At 45.8% G+C, this 18,460-nt stretch overlaps 7 protein-coding genes across 8 annotated transcripts; 3 read left to right on the top strand and 4 right to left on the bottom strand.

Moving 5' to 3' along the window:
* Positions 1-2,391: 2,391 nt before the first annotated feature.
* On the top strand, positions 2,392-3,415 carry LOC6588229 (low molecular weight phosphotyrosine protein phosphatase). Its single transcript, XM_002013346.2, has 3 exons — positions 2,392-2,455; positions 2,523-2,878; positions 2,943-3,415. The coding sequence occupies exons 1-3, from the start codon at positions 2,422-2,424 to the stop codon at positions 3,333-3,335; spliced, it is 783 nt and encodes a 260-aa protein (XP_002013382.1). The 5' UTR covers positions 2,392-2,421; the 3' UTR covers positions 3,336-3,415.
* A 119-nt stretch (positions 3,416-3,534) lies between these two features.
* On the top strand, positions 3,535-5,036 carry LOC6588211 (opsin Rh2). Its single transcript, XM_002013345.2, has 4 exons — positions 3,535-3,648; positions 3,714-4,630; positions 4,693-4,726; positions 4,789-5,036. Exons 1-4 carry the CDS (start codon positions 3,550-3,552, stop codon positions 4,882-4,884), a joined length of 1,146 nt encoding a protein of 381 aa, XP_002013381.1. The 5' UTR covers positions 3,535-3,549; the 3' UTR covers positions 4,885-5,036.
* Positions 5,037-5,606: 570 nt separating this feature from the next.
* Positions 5,607-6,220, bottom strand: LOC6588195. Its single transcript, XM_002013344.2, has 3 exons — positions 6,212-6,220; positions 6,075-6,155; positions 5,607-6,008 (listed from the first exon to the last, which is right to left on the bottom strand). Exons 1-3 carry the CDS (start codon positions 6,218-6,220, stop codon positions 5,679-5,681), a joined length of 420 nt encoding a protein of 139 aa, XP_002013380.2. The 3' UTR covers positions 5,607-5,678.
* Positions 6,221-8,110: 1,890 nt separating this feature from the next.
* On the bottom strand, positions 8,111-8,828 carry LOC6588214. Its single transcript, XM_002013343.2, has 2 exons — positions 8,746-8,828; positions 8,111-8,667 (listed from the first exon to the last, which is right to left on the bottom strand). The coding sequence occupies exons 1-2, from the start codon at positions 8,797-8,799 to the stop codon at positions 8,218-8,220; spliced, it is 504 nt and encodes a 167-aa protein (XP_002013379.1). The 5' UTR covers positions 8,800-8,828; the 3' UTR covers positions 8,111-8,217.
* A 229-nt stretch (positions 8,829-9,057) lies between these two features.
* On the bottom strand, positions 9,058-9,691 carry LOC6588099. The gene is made up of 2 exons (XM_002013342.2): positions 9,469-9,691; positions 9,058-9,406 (listed from the first exon to the last, which is right to left on the bottom strand). The coding sequence occupies exons 1-2, from the start codon at positions 9,658-9,660 to the stop codon at positions 9,272-9,274; spliced, it is 327 nt and encodes a 108-aa protein (XP_002013378.1). The 5' UTR covers positions 9,661-9,691; the 3' UTR covers positions 9,058-9,271.
* A 1,115-nt stretch (positions 9,692-10,806) lies between these two features.
* Positions 10,807-13,620, top strand: LOC113564931 (endophilin-A). 2 transcript variants are annotated; one of them, XM_026984425.1, is made up of 3 exons: positions 10,807-10,903; positions 11,036-11,224; positions 11,363-13,620. In XM_026984425.1, the coding sequence occupies exon 3, from the start codon at positions 11,502-11,504 to the stop codon at positions 12,609-12,611; it is 1,110 nt and encodes a 369-aa protein (XP_026840226.1). In that variant the 5' UTR covers positions 10,807-10,903; positions 11,036-11,224; positions 11,363-11,501; the 3' UTR covers positions 12,612-13,620. The 2 variants fall into 2 exon arrangements, with proteins under 2 accessions (XP_026840226.1, XP_026840225.1); XM_026984424.1 differs by having other exon boundaries at positions 10,807-11,224.
* A 2,072-nt stretch (positions 13,621-15,692) lies between these two features.
* LOC113565741 (N-sulphoglucosamine sulphohydrolase) lies at positions 15,693-17,765 on the bottom strand. The gene has a single exon (XM_026988766.1). The coding sequence runs from the start codon at positions 17,462-17,464 to the stop codon at positions 15,884-15,886; it is 1,581 nt and encodes a 526-aa protein (XP_026844567.1). The 5' UTR covers positions 17,465-17,765; the 3' UTR covers positions 15,693-15,883.
* Positions 17,766-18,460: the final 695 nt, after the last annotated feature.

Here is an 18,460-nt window from a genome sequence, read left to right as displayed (position 1 = left end):
AGTGCCGTGGCCCGACTGCAACACAAAGCAACAAAGTTTGTGTTTTATTAGTTTCTTCTGGTGCTGGAGCTCTGGCTGCTTTCGCTGCTGCTGAATTCTGCGTACCGTCCGCCACTGATTGTTGTGCTGTAAATTGCATTTGTGGTCAACAAAAAGCATTTGCCAGGCTACAACAATGGCCGAGTAGGGCCTCGGCTTTATTTGTTTCTTTTCCAGCTCCATGTTTACTTTTTTCCACTTCGATTTTCGTTCTGTGTTTCTGTTCATTTAAATTGCCATTAGGTGTGGTTTTGCTTTTCTGGCGTGGTGTGTCCATGCCGGCTCATCCTTTAATTTAGGGACTGCCACAGCATTACGGTTGCCATTAGCCGAAGCAGAAACACCTACACACATACCCACACTGGCAGCACCACATACATATGTAGGAGCAGATAGTCTCTCATTTCCGGTTGTGTCATCTTCTTGTACTAACATTTTTCAACAATTTTTGTGCAGCTTTTCTACCCATTACTTGTAGACTAGGAGGGTATATTTTATTCGTGATTCTGATGCCAGAATAAGAAAGTGGCTGTCTCCGCACGATGTCATTTGAAAGTACTTATCGAATGTGCGAATGGACTTCAGGAATAGAAATGGGGGCTAAAATGGGGACATTCTCAGGCAATAGCACCAATCAGCACTTTCTGATGAGCGGAATATTTAATATTTGGTTCGTACCCATTCGCATACCTTGTATACAACAAAAATTTCTTAAAAATCGGTAGAGCTCTTTCGCACGTGGAGTTCTACCACAATCAACCGTTACACGAGGTTTTCATTAGATTTATAAATCATAGAAATATTACAGCTCAAATGTATACAATTTCTATGCTTTGACTTTGACTTTTCTTTTACACTTTTCCTGAAAGTGTTCATTATATGGTCGGTATCTTTTAGGCGATCCTTGAGTTCTTGACACTTGCTGGTCCGATTGTTTTATATGTTTTTTGGACTAAATATTCAACACTTTCTTCTATCTCACACACATCCTTCTCTATCTATCTCTTTTCTCACTCTTTTTCTCTCTCTCTGCTATAGCTGTTTCTTTTCCTCTTTCTCACTTAGTTTTTCCTCTCAGGTTGCTCACTTTGGTTTTATTTCCATGTTTTTTGTTGCTGCATAAACTCGGAAGGGGAGGGGAGGTTTGTTTTTAATTAAAACAACAATGCAATGCCAGTGCCACACTTCCGTCCGTCCGGTCGTCCGCTCTAACCTGTCCCGCCACTCCCCTCTTCCACCAGCCGGGCACACACACATGCATACGTACACATATTATTTCCCTGGCTGACTGACTTGTTGCTGTTGTTTCTGCTGTGGCTGTGCTTTTGCGCTTACAATTTCATTTTGTTGGTCTCTCTTTCCCTCCGACCATGTGTTGTTTCTTTCTCTTTTTCTCTTTTTCTCTTTTTCTCTACCCCCTGCCTGCTGCCCTCTGCCATCTCTGGCATCTGCCCTCTGGCCGGCGGAGCTTTGTTTTCGCCTTTTGCTTGTGTGTTGCTTGTGTGTGCTTTGTGTGAAAAGTGATAAGTGAAATATGCTTTTTCAGCTGAATTTTCAATTTAGTCGTTCAATGCAATTCCAATTGGATATTGCCAATGGCCAAGTAACAAGCCAGCCAACTCCTCTGCGGACCGAAAGAGTGCGACAGACATGGGAATACGTTTAATGCAAATGGAAACAAAAAGTGCATAAACTCGGACAGACGGCCCTCCGTTCCGACGGAACTCTCGCATAATTGACACTCAAATAAAATGAATTCCAAAAGCATTGTGTACCTTCATAACATGACATCAGATTATGGCGTGTGGTGGGTGGTGTGGGGGGGTGGATGCCATGTGCCATACGGCTATGTAGGCCACTTCCACTCGGCGGGGTTCGCTGAACTTGTTAACTAATTTCGAATGCAATTCGCGACGTGGACGTGGCCACCACACCACTTGACAGCCACTTGACACTATCTAGTTGAACAAATGAACCCTTTTCCCCTGTGGCACATGCAGCTGCAACATGCTTAATGCCTTTGTGGGCGTGCCGTGCCACACACAAGTCCCTCTTGAATCCAGCTGGAGGACACAAATGATGCGGGAAAAGTGCATTTGTAGATAATCTAAGGAAGTGGCCAGTCATTCACTATAATTTGGGTTGGGTTGAGGTTGATGTTGGAGTTCATAGTTCGTTGGGGTTAACCTCTGAGCATGCTCTGGTCATGTCGATAAATCCATGCCAACCTAGTAGACAGCATTTAAATGTACGCCGTTCGGGCTACAGATATTTGGATGTGGAAAATCAAATTTCAGTTAGTAAAAATTGTAATCTAGGAACAGTAAAAATATAAATTTTAGTGTGAATTAATTGAATTAAATTCTCAGCGGAGTAGTAAATATGTCACACAAGAAAATACTGTTTGTATGTATGGGTAAGCATCGTCCATCATCATCACCATACATTTTTACGATTGCCCCCTAATCCTGTGGAATGGCTAGGCAACATATGCAGCTCGCCCATGGCCGAGGCGATCATGCAGAGCCTGATGGTCAAGACGAGCATCTACTGGGAGGTGGACAGTGCCGGACTGCGGTCCTGGAACATTGGGCGCCGGCCCCACGCGCGCTGCCTGCGAACTCTGCGCGAGCACGGACTCCGATCAGATCACTTCTGTCGCCAGTTCACCGTCCAGGACTTTCGTTACTTCGACTACATTGTGGCCATGGACGACGCTGTGTATAAGGAGCTGCTGCTCTGGTCCAATCTCTATCGCTCGACCAAGGATTGCTTGGTGCTTCGGCTGAGCTCCTTCGGGCCGGATGGCCAGCCGACCGCCATCAATGAACTGTCACCGGTGGGTCCGTCCTTGACGGGTCACTTCAACTGAATCCTAATTGCGGTTTCTCCTCCATTTCCAGACGTACAAGCTGAGGAGCTTTCGGGCCGCCTACTACCAGATCAAGGATTGCTGCAAGTATTTCATACTCAGCCAAAAGATAAGCATAGTGCGGTACCAGCTGCCCAGCTCAGAGGAGGACTACGACTACTCAGAAGCCGAGCCCGAGAAGACTATGGAAACAGGGCAACCTAGCACTGAGAAAAAGACTCGGAAGAACCCTAAGCCGGATCCGATTAAGTCAGACCAGAATTTGATGTCGGATACCCTGGACCTGGCCACAAACGCCTTCTTGTCAGGAGTTTATACAAAGGTCTTAGCCACGCCAGCGCCCAAGTACCACGAACACACATCCAACTGCCGCCAAAGGAAACTGTGCCTCCAATGCGGAAAGAAATTCTTGGACTCGCTCTAGAACATGATTGAAACATTGATTTTATTCCACCCCAAATCGATGCCGAGACCTTGTAAAATAAAAATGACTTTTATCTGTCAGTTGGACAGCATTTATTAGCATTAAGACCCCATTTGATAGCTAGCTAATTGGCTTAGAAACCAGCTATAAAGGTTCCCCGGCCCAGCCGTGGCTCAGCTACAGTTCGATGCGCATCGGAATCGGGTGACGGAGCATGGAGCGCAGTCTGTTGCCAGAGCCGCCGTTGGCCACGGCACTCTTGGGGCCCAGGTTCGAGGCCCAAACAGGAGGCAATCGTTCCGTGCTGGACAACGTAAGTAGGGGGGGGGCCAAGGATTAGGGAAGGGATATGTGCTAATCGCAATTCATGGCTCGCAGGTACTGCCCGACATGGCGCCTCTGGTCAATCCGTACTGGAGTCGCTTCGCCCCCATGGATCCCACAATGAGCAAGATCCTCGGCCTGTTCACGCTCGTCATTCTAATCATCTCCTGCTGCGGCAATGGCGTGGTGGTCTACATCTTTGGCGGCACCAAGTCGCTGCGCACGCCGGCCAACCTGCTCGTCCTCAACCTGGCCTTCTCCGACTTCTGCATGATGGCTTCGCAGTCGCCGGTGATGATCATCAATTTTTACTACGAGACGTGGGTGCTGGGGCCACTGTGGTGCGACATTTATGCGGCCTGCGGCTCCCTGTTCGGCTGTGTGTCCATCTGGTCCATGTGCATGATCGCCTTCGATCGCTACAACGTGATCGTGAAGGGCATCAACGGCACGCCCATGACCATCAAGACGTCCATTATGAAGATTGCGTTCATTTGGATGATGGCTGTGTTCTGGACGATCATGCCGCTAATCGGCTGGAGCAGCTATGTGCCCGAGGGCAACCTGACTGCCTGCAGCATCGACTACATGACGCGACAGTGGAATCCGCGCTCCTACCTCATCACCTACTCCTTGTTCGTCTACTACACGCCGCTCTTCATGATCTGCTACTCCTACTGGTTCATCATCGCCACCGTGGCCGCCCACGAGAAGGCCATGCGGGATCAGGCGAAGAAGATGAATGTCAAGTCGCTGCGCAGCTCCGAGGACTGCGACAAGAGCGCCGAAAACAAGCTGGCCAAGGTTGCCCTGACGACCATATCGCTGTGGTTTATGGCTTGGACCCCCTACCTCATCATCTGCTATTTTGGACTCTTCAAAATCGATGGTCTAACCCCCCTCACCACCATCTGGGGTGCCACCTTTGCCAAGACGAGCGCCGTCTACAACCCCATCGTGTATGGCATCAGGTGAGCTGCGTCAGTGTGCCCATGTCGGGGCCAGTCTAATGCAGTTTTTAATTCGCCCTCAGTCACCCCAAGTACCGCCTGGTGCTCAAGGAGAAGGTAAGTCGCCATCAACTGCGAGTGTATTCAATCTCTTTAAGCGCATCTTCTTCGTCTGCCAGTGTCCCATGTGTGTGTGCGGCAGCACGGATGAGCCCAAGCCGGATGCGCCCCCATCCGATACGGAAACCACATCCGAGGCAGAGTCAAAGGCTTGAGCTGGGGGAATATATTCGTATCTACGCAATTGCCTTCAAGAGGCACAAAAATATCAAAAAAAAAAAACATTAAATGCAACCATCATAAAAATGATGTAAAAAATGTAAAAAAAAAAAGAATGGCACTAAACCTGACGGAATATTGAACTTTATGAGACAGAGGATTCCCATGTCAGCAGCAGTCGCCTCATCTGTGTGTCGTCGCTCATTACGCTCATGTCAAGGACAGACCAGCACACCATTCCGGTATATGCATCTATCAAGCCATACCACTCCCCATTCCCACTCCCAGTACCATTCCCAGTCCCAGGGCTCTCCTGCAGATTCATCTTCATTGACACACATTTGCAGCCAAATGTCGCCTTTGCTAGGTGCGGGCTTTGTCTCGTATCTAATGATTATAATTACGAAACAGCTGCCACACCCATTCCAATATCCCTGCTACCCATTAGCCCCCCATCCCGCTTATTTGCCTAATGAGCACTAGAAACACAGAGGCAGACAGGCACTGCACTCTACATTTAAGCCAGCACAGCAGCACACACCAATAAGGCCAACTACCAGCCAGTCAGCGATTTGGCCAAAGTTCATCTTCTTTGACAGATTATCCAAAGTGGAGGGGAAAAACCATTCTCGAAAACCATTCAAGAATACACCTGAGTACACATACCAGTATGCAACCAAAGACTTCTATTCCAAACACTAGATGCCCATATCGGATATTAATATATACTACATATCAATTATATTGATCTTTATTGAATATTAAATCGTGAAAATCTTCTGGATTTATGTTACCAGAACAAACCGATACGCGATGCCCCAGAGCTGGCGCCATAGATGGCCCATTGTTGTCCAGCCACGCGATCCAACGAGGCGTAAGCACCTGCTGCCAAGGCATTGACACAGACCTTGTGTTGGGCAATATTCCGGCTGGCTAACAGCTCGGCATTGCAGTGAGTCAATCCCAGGTCGAACGTGTCCGCCACTTCCCTGCCCTCAGCCTGGGCCGAAGCAGTATTTGGAAGCTTCTCCTCAATAATCATCCGTATATTTATGCCCGTATCTTTGGCCCATTGAAGGGAATAGTTTATAGCTGGATCTTGGCCAAGAGTCTGTCCCAACTGCGATGGAAAGAATCGGGCTCAGGAAACTCAATGTGGAATTCGAATTGTATTATTAAAACGTACCAGGAGCGCCAAGAAGCAGAACACGATCAGCGATGCACTCGACATTTTCCGTAAACCTTCGCTGGCCAACTGAGCCACATTCTCCGTGATTCCGTTGGTATCTCAGCTTATTGTGTGTTTGCCTTGATAGTGTTTACAGCCTCCATTATCTGTGGGCCGCATCGCAACCACTACTGATAGCCTCAACCTCATTATGTTTTATGCTAACCATATTTCTTGGGAGGAGATCAGATAACTGTTGCTTATCTGCAGCCAACGGAAGTGGCACTCGGGGATCAAACAACAGTAGCAAGTGTGGCATAGAGTGCGAACAGCAAATACAGGACGGACCTTTGGGGGATGATTCATTATTCGATTTCGGTGTAGTCGAAAGTATTTCCTAAATTTCTATCCCAAATTACACCCGTTCCCGCCGAACTAACGAACTCTGACAGAAGCCACAGCCGCAAAAAATTGTTCGCCTATTTGGGGGGGTCGGTCGGTCGGTCGGTCGGTCGTCCAACTTTTGCATCAAAACAAAAGCCACAAGCCCATAACAAATTTACATATATGCACTTTTAGAGTGTTCTGTTCCCCTCCCAGCCCCTTCTGTTTTTGGTAACCGATTTTGGCATATATATTTAGTTGGGCAGCCCGAATGCGGCTGGATTTTATTTTGTACTCTGGATTTTCATTTTTTTACTGCTGCGTGAATTTCAAATGCCACAACTTTAGCATTACCAAACCGGGTTGGCACTGGGATGGGTTCAGTTTTGAGTTTCAGTTTTTGGGAGATTGGAAGTTGGGAGTGGTGCAGGGATGCTAAAGGGCGGGGTCTCGCGGCCAACACTACACGAAACTTTGCAGAGTTCGGTGGCTGTTCGTGCTTCTGTTTCTGTTTCTGTTGCTGTTGCTGTAATGACAACAGCAAGAAAGACTCAAGTTTCAATCTAGAAATATTTCAATTAAGTGGCCCAAAACTTTGCACTCGCCCCAGATCCCCTACTAATGCGCCCTGCCATCGCTGTCAGTCCTGTGTTGTGTATGTGGCATCCACAGGCAGCGGCTAGCGGGGCTTGTTTGAAATTTACATTTAATTACATATTTGAATTTGAAATTAAATCCCTCCAACCTCTGTCTTTTGGCTGCTGTCCACTGCGGGTTTTGTCCATTCTCTTTCGGCTTATCGATCTTCCTGCATCCTGCCAGTTGGCCGGTCATTTGCGGCCAGTCTTTGGCTCGTTAAGCCAAGCCATTTAGGAGCCGGAGCCCTGGTGGGTCGTCGAGGTCCTGGAATTCATATGCAAATGCCATAACAAATCGAATTGAATCGAGTACGGTTGGGCTGGGGAGCGAAAGGCGATTCGGTTGGGGACCAAGCAGGAACAACAATTGGGCAATGATAATTGAGGCAGCACTGCCTGCCGCATAAATCAGCTCTCGACTCTGTGGTCTCTCTATGGGCCGATTCATAGCCAAATCATGCACTGGAAACAATTTGGCAGGCCAAAGTCTAGCGCAAATTGATAAATGCAGAAAAGGGCTGTCACTGTACCACGCCATTGGGGCAAAAAGTGGAAGACGGAGCATCAAAAGCCGCACAAAGGATGGAAAATAAAACGGAGGCAAAGGCGGAGGACGGCGACGGCGACGGCGACGGCAACGGAATTCAAATATTTGACCAAAATGCGTCAAGTTCTTGCGCTGCCTGCTCAATGGCCCAAACCCAAAGACCCAAACTTGGCGACTCAAGTATGCGCCACAGCATTAACAGCCCCGAGGGCGCCAATCATGGGGAATGGGTCATGGGGCAAGGAGCAGAACCATCGGAGTCGAGGTCGTCGACAACTTATTGTGACGCGAGAAGGCAAGTCGATTCGAAGGCAAACGGGAAAGCAGCATCAAGTTTTGTAATTCCTGAATGGAAATTTAATAAAGCGAAGAATGCCAAGTCCGACCGGCCACATCAAAGCATCTCCTGGTCTAGGTCAAGAGCGCCACTGCCCCTGCCACTGCCTCTTCCCATCCTCCCATAACCCAAGAACTAAGAGAAAGAATTCCAGCATTGAGCTTATTTGAATGTTATTGCAACTATGTTGGTCGATTGCCCTCGTCTATAGATTAAATAAGGTATTAAATACTGGAATAGAAGTGCAGTTGGCTCCTAGGCTGTGGCTGGTGCAGCAGGGCTGGCGGCGGCCGTTTGGCGGGCCTGCCACTCGTCATCGATCAGCTTGAGCTCGTTCTTAGCGCTGGTCAGCAGGGGCTTGACGCAACGGATCTGCAGCCAGGGCAGGGTGGCAGTGGTGCTGCAGCCGGCGATCGTCTCCTGGGAGTTGGCCACCACATCCTGGACACGCTCGGCCAGATCGGTGGGGAAGTTCGGCTGGCTGAGCAGACGCTCGGCCTCCCGCTGCAGCACCACAGACTGGAAGAACGATGAGATGGAGGCACCACCAAAGGGCGGAGTTGGAGCAACTGGAGCTCCAGCTCCTCCTGCACCTGCACCTGCACCACCGAAAAGTCCGTTCAGAAATGGATTGAAGGCGGCCGCATAGGGATTGGCTGCCGCGAAGGGATTGATGGCAATGCCGCCGCCGCCAGATGGTGCAGCCTATGTAAGTAGGAGGAAAGTATTGTTGTTAAATTATCCGCCGGAATCGGAATTATCTCCCGTAAGTCCAATCCTCACCTGGCTGTTAGCGCAGGCAATGCTGGCCAAAAGTAGAACAATTGCGAATTTCATTTTCTTCTGAGTGGGGGCTCAGTCGTTTGGGTTTCGGAGAGACTAATGCTTCAGTGGACTGTGGAAGGGGCTTTTATACACAATTAAAAACAAGATGCGATAGTCGTATCTCTACCATATCTACGTGGCTACCGCGATTGAACTGATTTACATGTTCATTGTTTGTTTGGTTGAGCCCCCCATACGGGGGTTATCTTCATAGATAAAAAGTGGGAAACAAGAATGTTGTAAAAGTGCCGCCTCATGCGATGACGTCATGGCTTTTATTAATATTAACTTAGATAAATATCTTTAATTTAATTGCATTTTTCAATTAGTTTCTGTTAAGGATTTGCGCGGGAAAATGTTACATTGATCAATGTTACAGGCTCTGTTAATAAGTTAACAGTTTTCCATTAACAGTCTGCTGGAGATACCGCCAATATTTGAATATAAAAGTTATGTTATTGGGATACATATTATATTCCTGAAATCATTTTTGGTGGGGCTTCCTATTTGGGCAACGCTTCTGTCTTGGCTCCTTGGCGTTTTCCTTGGACTCGTTCTGCTCCTGGGCCTCCAACAAATGTTCAACCGTCTCAGCGATGAAATACGGCAAGTACTGATCCTGTGGGAAGATACATGAAAAGCTGGCCGAAGCCAAAGCTGGCTGTTCTCGAAGGGTATTACCTGCTCGAACCGTGACTTCTCGAGAGAAGTGAGGGTCTGCCAGGTCTCGAGGGCATTATTTACCAGCTCCTGAGGAGTCCAATCATAGTCAATGCAGGCGTGCCGGAACTCCCGCAGGAAATTGAATGGAGCATAACGAGTAATGAACACGTCGCCGCAAGTGCAGTAATTGGATTCGATTGTTTTTTCCATGATCAAAAATAGGCGGATCAAACAAAATTATATCCTAAAATCTAAGATACATTTGTAGAATTTTTTGTATTCGATGTTGATTTTAGGAGGTGCCCTTAGAAACTGAGCAACTTAGAATAAATGAAAAATTAAACATAAAAAATTGATGGGGAAATCAAAGGATACTTGGTAATCTAATTTTATTTTTTTTCGCGGTTTTAATAGCCTGTCATGGACGACGCTGCATCTCTCTACTAGTGTGGATTAGTACTTAAGGTTAGACTTTTATTTTCGTAGGACAGCCAACGATACACCAAATTGAGCCCAAAAGAAGCAGCAGAAAACCAAGGGAGCAGCCAAGGCCAAACCAATTTCCTAACAGAGCTATATTGTACATACATATATGCGTATATGTAGTTTTTCGGCAGTTAATTCATTTTAAATAGTGAAATTGCTAACATAAGGTAGAAACGTTGTTATTGTAAACACATCATTCAAAAATTCGTACCCTTTCTACTAGGTGTGCTCTGTGGGCAAAGGTTATTATACGGAAATGTTAACTGAATAGCATTTAAAAATAACTCAAAGCTCACTTAAAAAAAAACACCACTTTGGCGCAACTTTCGAATCTGTTATTGTCAGTGTTGTTCAACTATGAAACTACGTAACGTAACTACATAGATATGTAGTTGACATGTGTTGCAATGTATAATCTGGATATTTTGGCATATTTTATCGATGAGATTGAATTGAATTCTTCATTCAAAAGTAAATAAACTTATTTCGTTCAATAATTTCTAATTTTTTTTATTGATTTCAGAATTTATGTCTCTTTTTACAAATATACCGTACATATACTGACGAATTCAAGTTATATTATAATTTGTGAAAGAGAGCAATTAACCCATTGTTGACCAGTGTTGAATATTCTCCACGAACATTATGAATCTTTAACAATTTTAGCGTAATTCAGGTAAAAGATATCGTGGTAATATGTTTGTAATTGTAAAGGGGAAGGATAGGATAGGATGGATCCACAAGAAGAATTTTCAAACAGTAATATATTTCGCGGTTTTAAATAGAGGGGGCTTAAGTGGGCTAAGTTCGTTTTATTCATGTACACGGTTAAGATATTGATTTTGCTTTGGTGCGGAGAGGAAAACGCGAGCCCCCCCAGTCCCCAAAAAGACAGAGGGAGAAATAGTAGTAACGACAGTCCTTCAAAAATTACGCAGCCCAAGGTTCTGCAAAAAATCGAAGCTAGGTGAATCGCATTCAGAAGCGCAGAGCAGAGCAGAGCAGCTAGAACGTGCAGTGCAGGCTAAGCGAGTGAAAGTGCTGGAGAAAAATTAGAATTCGAATTAATATTCTCTTGCCTTTGACGTTTGTGACACAGCCTCCAACCACACACACCCCCACGTACTCACACACGCGCGCAGTCGAAGAAGCACCCCCACGGAAGCACCCCCACAGCAGTAGCACCAGCAAAGGCAGAGCCACAGCCACAGCAACCGCGACTGCGACTGCGGAGACCAGCAGCAACGCTACCCAGTCAAAGCATAAAGTGACGAAAAGTGCACGCCGCGTAAGTCTTCCAAACGTTAAAAATAGAAACGCGCAGCTAACATAGCAAACGCCTCAAATTATCAATTGATATCGACATTGAAATTGAGTCTCTCGGTAAAAGCAGGCAAGTCAACTAACTCAACCAACCCGTTCACAGCAACCGCGTCGTCGTTGAAGCACAGCACAGCAGAGCAGAGCGGCGCGCAAAAGCAGCAGCAGAAGTAGCAGGCGGACAACCCAGGTCCGATCCACATTTCCATTAGCGACAAGAGGCGGGGAGAGAGAAAAGCATCAACATGGCTTTCGCTGGACTAAAGAAGCAGATCAACAAGGCGAACCAGTACATGACGGAGAAGATGGGTGGCGCCGAAGGCACCAAGCTGGACATGGACTTCATGGATATGGAGCGGAAGACGGACGTGACCGTGGAGCTGGTGGAGGAGCTGCAGCTCAAGACGAAGGAGTTCCTGCAGCCTAATCCGACGGCACGGGCGAAGATGGCCGCAGTCAAGGGCATCTCGAAGCTGTCGGGACAGGCCAAATCGAACACGTATCCACAGCCCGAGGGACTGCTGGCCGAATGTATGCTGACTTATGGTAAGAAGCTCGGCGAGGACAACAGCGTGTTTGCGCAGGCGCTCGTCGAGTTTGGCGAGTCGCTGAAACAGATGGCCGACGTCAAGTACTCGCTGGACGACAATATCAAGCAGAACTTTTTGGAGCCCCTGCATCATATGCAGATGAAAGACCTCAAGGAGGTTATGCACCATCGCAAGAAGCTGCAGGGCCGGCGCCTCGACTTCGACTGCAAGCGTCGCCGTCAGGCCAAAGATGATGAAATTCGTGGTGCCGAGGATAAGTTCGCCGAATCATTGCAATTGGCACAGGTAGGCATGTTCAATCTGTTGGAAAACGATACTGAACATGTCTCACAATTGGTGACTTTTGCTGAGGCACTATACGATTTTCACTCTCAGTGTGCCGATGTGCTACGTGGCCTGCAGGAGACGCTGCAGGAGAAACGATCCGAGGCTGAGAGCCGGCCACGCAATGAGTTTGTCCCCAAGACGCTGCTCGATCTGAACTTGGACGGCGGTGGCGGCGGCCTCATTGATGACGGCACGCCGTCCCACATTAGCTCGAGCGCCTCGCCGTTGCCCTCGCCGATGCGCTCGCCCGCAAAGTCGATGGCCGTAACACCATCACGCCAGCAGCAGCCCTGCTGCCAAGCCCTCTACGACTTCGACCCAGAAAATCCCGGAGAGCTGGGCTTCAAGGAGAACGACATAATCACGCTGCTCAATCGCGTCGACGACAATTGGTATGAAGGTGCCGTCAATGGTCGCACCGGCTACTTCCCGCAATCCTATGTACAGGTGCAGGTCCCCCTGCCCAATGGCAACTAAAGCCGACTTCCTCCCTCAACCCTATCAAATTGGCTGAAGTCGTAGATCATGGTGGAGAACAATAACCTTAATGTTGGTTTCGCCATTAGAGGCGCAAAGTTTGGCAGCACACATACATATAGTTGATTAGATGCGGGTTACTACGGTTACGATACGATTATACGGATATGTTTACGGCTTAGCTAGCTAGCATTCAGCACATTCACGTGGCCATAAACGACATTTGCATGCAGGCAGACCATATAAACCATATACGATTATCATATAAAAGAAACAAAATTTCAAATTGCGAAAATCTTACCAGTTGGCAACACAATAATTACAAAAACTCAAATGAATTACAAGTTAAATTAATATTGTACGTATAACAAACTAAATTTACAAGTGTTACAAGCGAAAGGCGATTTCCTTACGTTTTCCATTTTATTCTTCGATGTCAGCAATGTTGTTCCAACTCAATTCGAGCTCCTAATGCTAGGATCCACAATAGATGCAGGCGTATCTGCGATGTTCTACTCCACAAACAGGTACTCCGTAGAACATTACGGACAGTAAGCACTCTTGTTAATGAATTAATTAGTTACCCATACTCATAGTGCTTTCAGAGGCAGTCCCGATGATATTGTTTCCAGTTTGTCTCCCTCTTTCTTCCAACTCTTAACCAAGCCCATCGTTCGTTGTAAAACTCTCTATCCATACGCTCTCTATGCGGGGGAATCCCTTTACATTTTAAGCTAACGCTACCTATCCACATCATATACCCAAGCATATTTATTGGATACTACCCAAATACCTAACTATACCCATATTTGTGCGAAAACAATACTCCCCCAACACTATTCTATTCTATTCAATTATATTCTATTCTAAATGGCCTACGGAATACCAATACCAATACCGTTCTCGATGTTCGTTGTAAAATTGTAAGAAAAATTCAAGATTCAAGGATAAATCAAAACAAGTTTGTATCCTAACTTTTGCTCCTTTTTATGTGTGTTGTTTTTTTGTTATTTATATACATAACTATTATATATATAAATGAAATCAATATTTATTAAGCGTATTATCTACATGTATATTTATTATTATGTATTTATTATAAATTATACTGAGCAGCAACGTAATACAATATAAAACAATTAACGAGATGATAAACTAAACTAGAAGCAAAGTAAATGTAACAGAATCCTCCTAAACAATACCAACCATGCATACATATACGGATTATAGATATATATATATATTATATAACTAGTTAAACGATTTCCAGAAGGATGTTGATGTTGATAATAACTCTGTAAACGTAAACGTACACGTAAGCGAAACCAGTCAAGTCAATCGAAGCATAGCAACACTTACAAAAAAACCTACTAACTAAACGCGTTTAATAACCGCAGATATAGATCAATATATGCATAGAATATATGTATTTAAATTGAATTGAAAGATGGAACCCAGAACAGAACGAACAAACAAACAAACCACAAACAAATTAAAAATTATTAAAATAGTCTCATGTTGGCATATGTATGAACAAGCTATGCGATCTATACACACACGAATGTACATACATATTTATTGTATATGTGAATGCAAAATACATATATATACAATAATATATTTACGTATAAAGCGAAATTGAATTAAAGAATCCATGCAACTTGTGTTGATAATAAATTAGTTAAAAGGCAACAAAAAAGATTTAACAAAAATTATATGGCGAGCGAACATGAAGCACTCGCCCCGCAAATAGACAGGCAGTCAGGCCCGATAATTTCCAGGGAGGTGGATCCGTCTGTGGTGCCCCCTCCCAGTATCGGAACAAATATGTATTTTATTGATGGCAGAAGAGCAACAATAATAATTGTAATCGTGCATTTGTGTGGGCGGAAACTTAAATAATATACAATATAAAATATACACATATAATAATTACGCTAAACTGAAGAACCTAATTTATGCAAAACCAAATTAATAAAATTTAATTTTTAATGTGTCTTTCGTTCAAAGTCATAAATGAGAAAAACGCACAACACAGTTTACTCTTTGGTATTTCCATGTTGACCTTAAAACGAATGCGAGGCGAAGGCGCTTCCGCTTCTGTCCTGCCCCCATTCCACCCCAGCCCAGCCCAGACCAGCCCCGACCCCCAGTGGCAGCCTTGGCTCTGCCATGAGGTCTGTGCATGTTGTGTAACACTGACTCGGATGCTGCACGGCAAATGGGAAGGGGCTCTGGCAGCGGCGCCACCAATAAACCAGAGAAGCATTGAAATTTTCGATTTTCCACACACAGACAGCGAGACACAAAGGCGAGCGAAGCTCGACCCACTCCAACCCCCAAAGGCATCCATCCCCCAGCCTGCCTGCCCCACAATGGGCATGACATTGAAACGTGACGCATACCACCCCGAAAGTCATCCCTTCTTGACACCCCCAAAGTGGCTGAGGTCATGCTGCCAGGAACATTTGTCAGTCTGTGCCGAGTGCTTGTAGGATGCTGCAACGCAACCTTTGAATCATTGGCCTGGGACGGCTTTCATTTCGAAACCATTTGTTATAGTAACACATAGACTACATTTTTGTGGGGCAGTGTAGACACTTGGGAAATGATCAACAAAAGGCAAGTCGTTCTTGCTGTCAGAACTTTGGATTTTTATACCCTTTTGAAGTGGGTATTATAATTTTGCCAAAGTATTTCCGGCCGCATAGATCAACACCAATACCTTCCGTAACTTACCCGCATGGTTAAGGGATATATTAGTTTTGTGTAACAGCCAGAAGGAAGAGTTTTCGACCCCATAAAGTATATATATTCTGGATCAGCATCAATAGCCAAGGTGATACAACCATGTCTATCGGACGGACGGGCAGTACTGTTTTTTTTTTTTTTAATTTAGGTCTTTGTTAAACTCAAACATAGCTATATAATCTGGCAATATTATTTTATTTCACACAAAAAAATACAATAATATGTTAATATTGTAAGAGATATGTAAATACCATACAAATGATCGGCTTTGAAGATTTGGCTCGCACGAGCTTCAGTATTGGTTGAATTGATACCCGGATGAGACAGTTATAGTTTCTATTGTTCTATATTTTTGTCGAGCAGTGTATCTCGAAGAGTGAGTAACACCATAAAGTTCAGTTCTCAATGTTATCAGCACTTTGAATTGCTCCTTCATTGACTGTGCGATAAGACTGTACATTTTGTAAAATACTTTAGCAAATGAACAAGCTACCAGCCGACTAAGGGGTTGGCTGGAGTGGCTAGACAACAACATACTCCTCATATTGAGTTAGGACCCTCCGCCTGGACCTCTGCAACGCCTCGTGTCCCAGGGTGAGGCAGACGGGATCCTCCTTGAAGACGCCCTGCTCCTGCAGCACAGCATGTGGGGCACAGCGCCAGGGATCCTTGGTGTCCACCTGCCACTGGTAGAGCTGCTGGCGCAGCTGCTTGAGGATGCCACTGTACTTGGGCTTGTCCACCAGGTTGTTCCGTTCCAAGGCATCTACTTTGATGTCGTAGAGCTCCCACTCGGGTCGCTGGTAATACTGCAGAAGGGAGCGATACCAGGGGAGGGGCTGTTTGTTGATTGTGGCGTTCAGGATCTGCTGGAATGTGGGCGAGGTGTAAAAGTCCTGGTCGATGGGGAAGTCCGCCCAGTAGTTGAGGTTGTGGATCAGCTTGTAGCGCCTGTTGCGCACCATTCTCATGGGGTAGGCCATGGTGACCTCGTGGTAGCTCTGGCTCCCGAAGACCGAATCGCTCTCCTTCGCTGACGGCTCCTCCTTCAGGACAGGCAGTAGGGATTTTCCGCTGAACTTGGTACCATTTGGTGCCGGCAGCTGGAGGGCGTCCAGCACACTGGGATATATGTCCAAGAGACTAGCCATGGCAGCCGTTGTCTCATGATGGCGATCATCCTTCTGTGGCGAACTGAGGATCAGCGGCGATCGTATGCCATGCTCGTAGAGATTGGTCCGTCCTCCGGGGAAAGGTGGTCCATTGTCAGAGGTGTAGATGATCAGCGTTTGGTCGGCAAGGCCCGAAGCCTCCAGCTCGCGGAGCAGCAGGCCCACGCCTTGATCCAATCTCGAGATGGTCATGTACTGGGCGGCCAGCTCCTTACGCACAACGTCCGTGTCCGGAAGCCAGGCGGGCACCTCCAGATTGCGCCAGTCGTAGTAGATGGGCTTCCAGTCGGGAATGCTGCCCATTCCCTCCTCCCCGCTACCCCAGCGCTCGCAAAACTCCCCAAACTGCGGAGTTATGTGGCCACAACGATGTGGATCGTGGAACCCGACCATCAGGAAGAAGGGCCTCTTCTCATCCTTGGCCTGTGTGAGGAAATCCCGCGCATATCCCTTGATCTTGGTGATGTTCCGTCCAATCTGGTTGATCGAGTGCTGCTCCTCCGTCTGCTCGAAGTCGAAGTGGAAGTTGGCGGCGGCTCCCACATGCTTCTTTCCAATTATGCCGCTGAGGATGCGACCGTTGCTCTGCTCCCGCAGCACGTTGGGCAGCGACCCAACCTCGGGCAGCACATTGAAGTTGTGCACTCCCTGATGGAGTCCGTACATGCCACTCGCGTGGCTGGCCTGTCCAGTCAGTAGCTGGGCACGGCTGGGACTGCAGCTGCTCACCGATGTGAAGGCGTTGTTAAATAGCAGACCGCGTCGGGCCAGGGCATCCAGATTGGGCGTCTGGCAGAACTTGTTCAGGTAGGCCCCCATCTCGAAGCCAGCGTCATCAGCCAGCAAAAGCAGGACATTCTTCGGTTCTGCCGCCTGGGAATAGGTTCCACCTATCACTAGGATCACCAACACTGCGATGAACAGCCTCATGACAAATTTTCCAATTCCGAACTCGAATCTCAGCAAATTGAAGACCACTAGGCAATCCTATGGACGTCGTCACCGCACTGAGGCCAGGCCCAAATGATTCCAATACCTTTTATGCATTCTCAGCAAAATCTTTGCCTGTTTGTATGTTCTCACATTTCTCCGGCTCGCTCACTTCCAGTTCCAATCGCATTCAATTCCAGTTTTAATCTTTCGCCCTCTCACAGCACGGGCTCAGCGGGAGCATGGCACGGCTTACTAATACAGTTGTCTAGGTGTGTACATTCACTTTGTTCGACTTTCTTTCAGAGCGGTTTGACTACAGTGCACACCCTTTACAAACTACTGCCTGTGAAACTTTTCAGAAGGTGAACATAATAATTTCTTAAACTTACCTAAACTTAATAATTTCTACATACTTTTGGAATGTATTTTGATAGATACAACCCAGGGACCGTTAATAATAATTAATTTGTATTTTTAAGCGAAAAATCATCAAAAATATATATACATACATATCTTCACCAAATTGTGCAAAATTTACGTTTTACTGATATTTTTTGGTGTTAATAATTATTTTGTTATTTTGTATTATATATTATTAATAAGAACTATTTTTAAGCAAAGAATATAGAACTGCAAAATAATGATAATTAAATTTATTTTTAATTTTTAATATAAAAAAAGATTGCCACATATTTGGAAGGTTTATTTATTTTTGTAACTCTAAATTTGTTTAGTGTGTTAGCCTCTTCTCAGCTCCAAATGATCCTTAACATTATTAAACAAGTATTAAAAATTGTTAAATCAAATTTTGAAAGGGCTATTTTTCAGAAGAAACTAACTTAAAATAACAGAAGTTATCTTTTGGGTTTTTTTTTCATCGAAACAGATTACCTTTATTTATTTATTTGTTTAATTAACAAACATCTGCCAAAAAGAACTTAAATAGTTAAACTAGGGAGAAAAAAATTGTATAAATGAAACGAAATACATATG

Source organism: Drosophila persimilis, unplaced genomic scaffold, assembly GCF_003286085.1.
Source record: "Drosophila persimilis strain 14011-0111.01,24,50 unplaced genomic scaffold, DperRS2 tig00000000-arrow-pilon, whole genome shotgun sequence".
NCBI classification, from domain to species: Eukaryota; Metazoa; Arthropoda; class Insecta; order Diptera; family Drosophilidae; genus Drosophila; species Drosophila persimilis.
Note: the sequence above shows the minus strand (reverse complement) of the source record. Positions and strands in the feature narration are given on the sequence as shown.

What these genes read in the sequence shown, in the direction of transcription:
- LOC6588211 (XM_002013345.2), top strand. Translation starts at nt 3,550, where the DNA reads ATGGAGCGCAGTCTGTTGCCAGAGCCGCCGTTGGCCACGGCACTCTTG. An exon ending in ATCGTTCCGTGCTGGACAAC is followed by an intron (nt 3,649 to 3,713) that starts GTAAGTAGGGGG and finishes CATGGCTCGCAG; the next exon opens with GTACTGCCCGACATGGCGCC. An exon ending in GCCTGGTGCTCAAGGAGAAG is followed by an intron (nt 4,727 to 4,788) that starts GTAAGTCGCCAT and finishes TTCGTCTGCCAG; the next exon opens with TGTCCCATGTGTGTGTGCGG.
- LOC6588229 (XM_002013346.2), top strand. Translation starts at nt 2,422, where the DNA reads ATGTCACACAAGAAAATACTGTTTGTATGTATGG. An exon ending in AATACTGTTTGTATGTATGG is followed by an intron (nt 2,456 to 2,522) that starts GTAAGCATCGTC and finishes TGGAATGGCTAG; the next exon opens with GCAACATATGCAGCTCGCCC. An exon ending in CCATCAATGAACTGTCACCG is followed by an intron (nt 2,879 to 2,942) that starts GTGGGTCCGTCC and finishes CTCCATTTCCAG; the next exon opens with ACGTACAAGCTGAGGAGCTT.
- LOC6588099 (XM_002013342.2), bottom strand. Translation starts at nt 9,660, where the DNA reads ATGGAAAAAACAATCGAATCCAATTACTGCACTTGCGGCGACGTGTTC. An exon ending in AGAAGTCACGGTTCGAGCAG is followed by an intron (nt 9,407 to 9,468) that starts GTAATACCCTTC and finishes ATCTTCCCACAG; the next exon opens with GATCAGTACTTGCCGTATTT.
- LOC6588195 (XM_002013344.2), bottom strand. An exon ending in TCTGCTTCTTGGCGCTCCTG is followed by an intron (nt 6,009 to 6,074) that starts GTACGTTTTAAT and finishes TTTCCATCGCAG; the next exon opens with TTGGGACAGACTCTTGGCCA.
- LOC113564931 (XM_026984425.1), top strand. Translation starts at nt 11,502, where the DNA reads ATGGCTTTCGCTGGACTAAAGAAGCAGATCAACAAGGCGAACCAGTAC.
- LOC113565741 (XM_026988766.1), bottom strand. Translation starts at nt 17,464, where the DNA reads ATGAGGCTGTTCATCGCAGTGTTGGTGATCCTAGTGATAGGTGGAACC.
- LOC6588214 (XM_002013343.2), bottom strand. Translation starts at nt 8,799, where the DNA reads ATGAAATTCGCAATTGTTCTACTTTTGGCCAGCATTGCCTGCGCTAAC. An exon ending in TTGCCTGCGCTAACAGCCAG is followed by an intron (nt 8,668 to 8,745) that starts GTGAGGATTGGA and finishes CTACTTACATAG; the next exon opens with GCTGCACCATCTGGCGGCGG.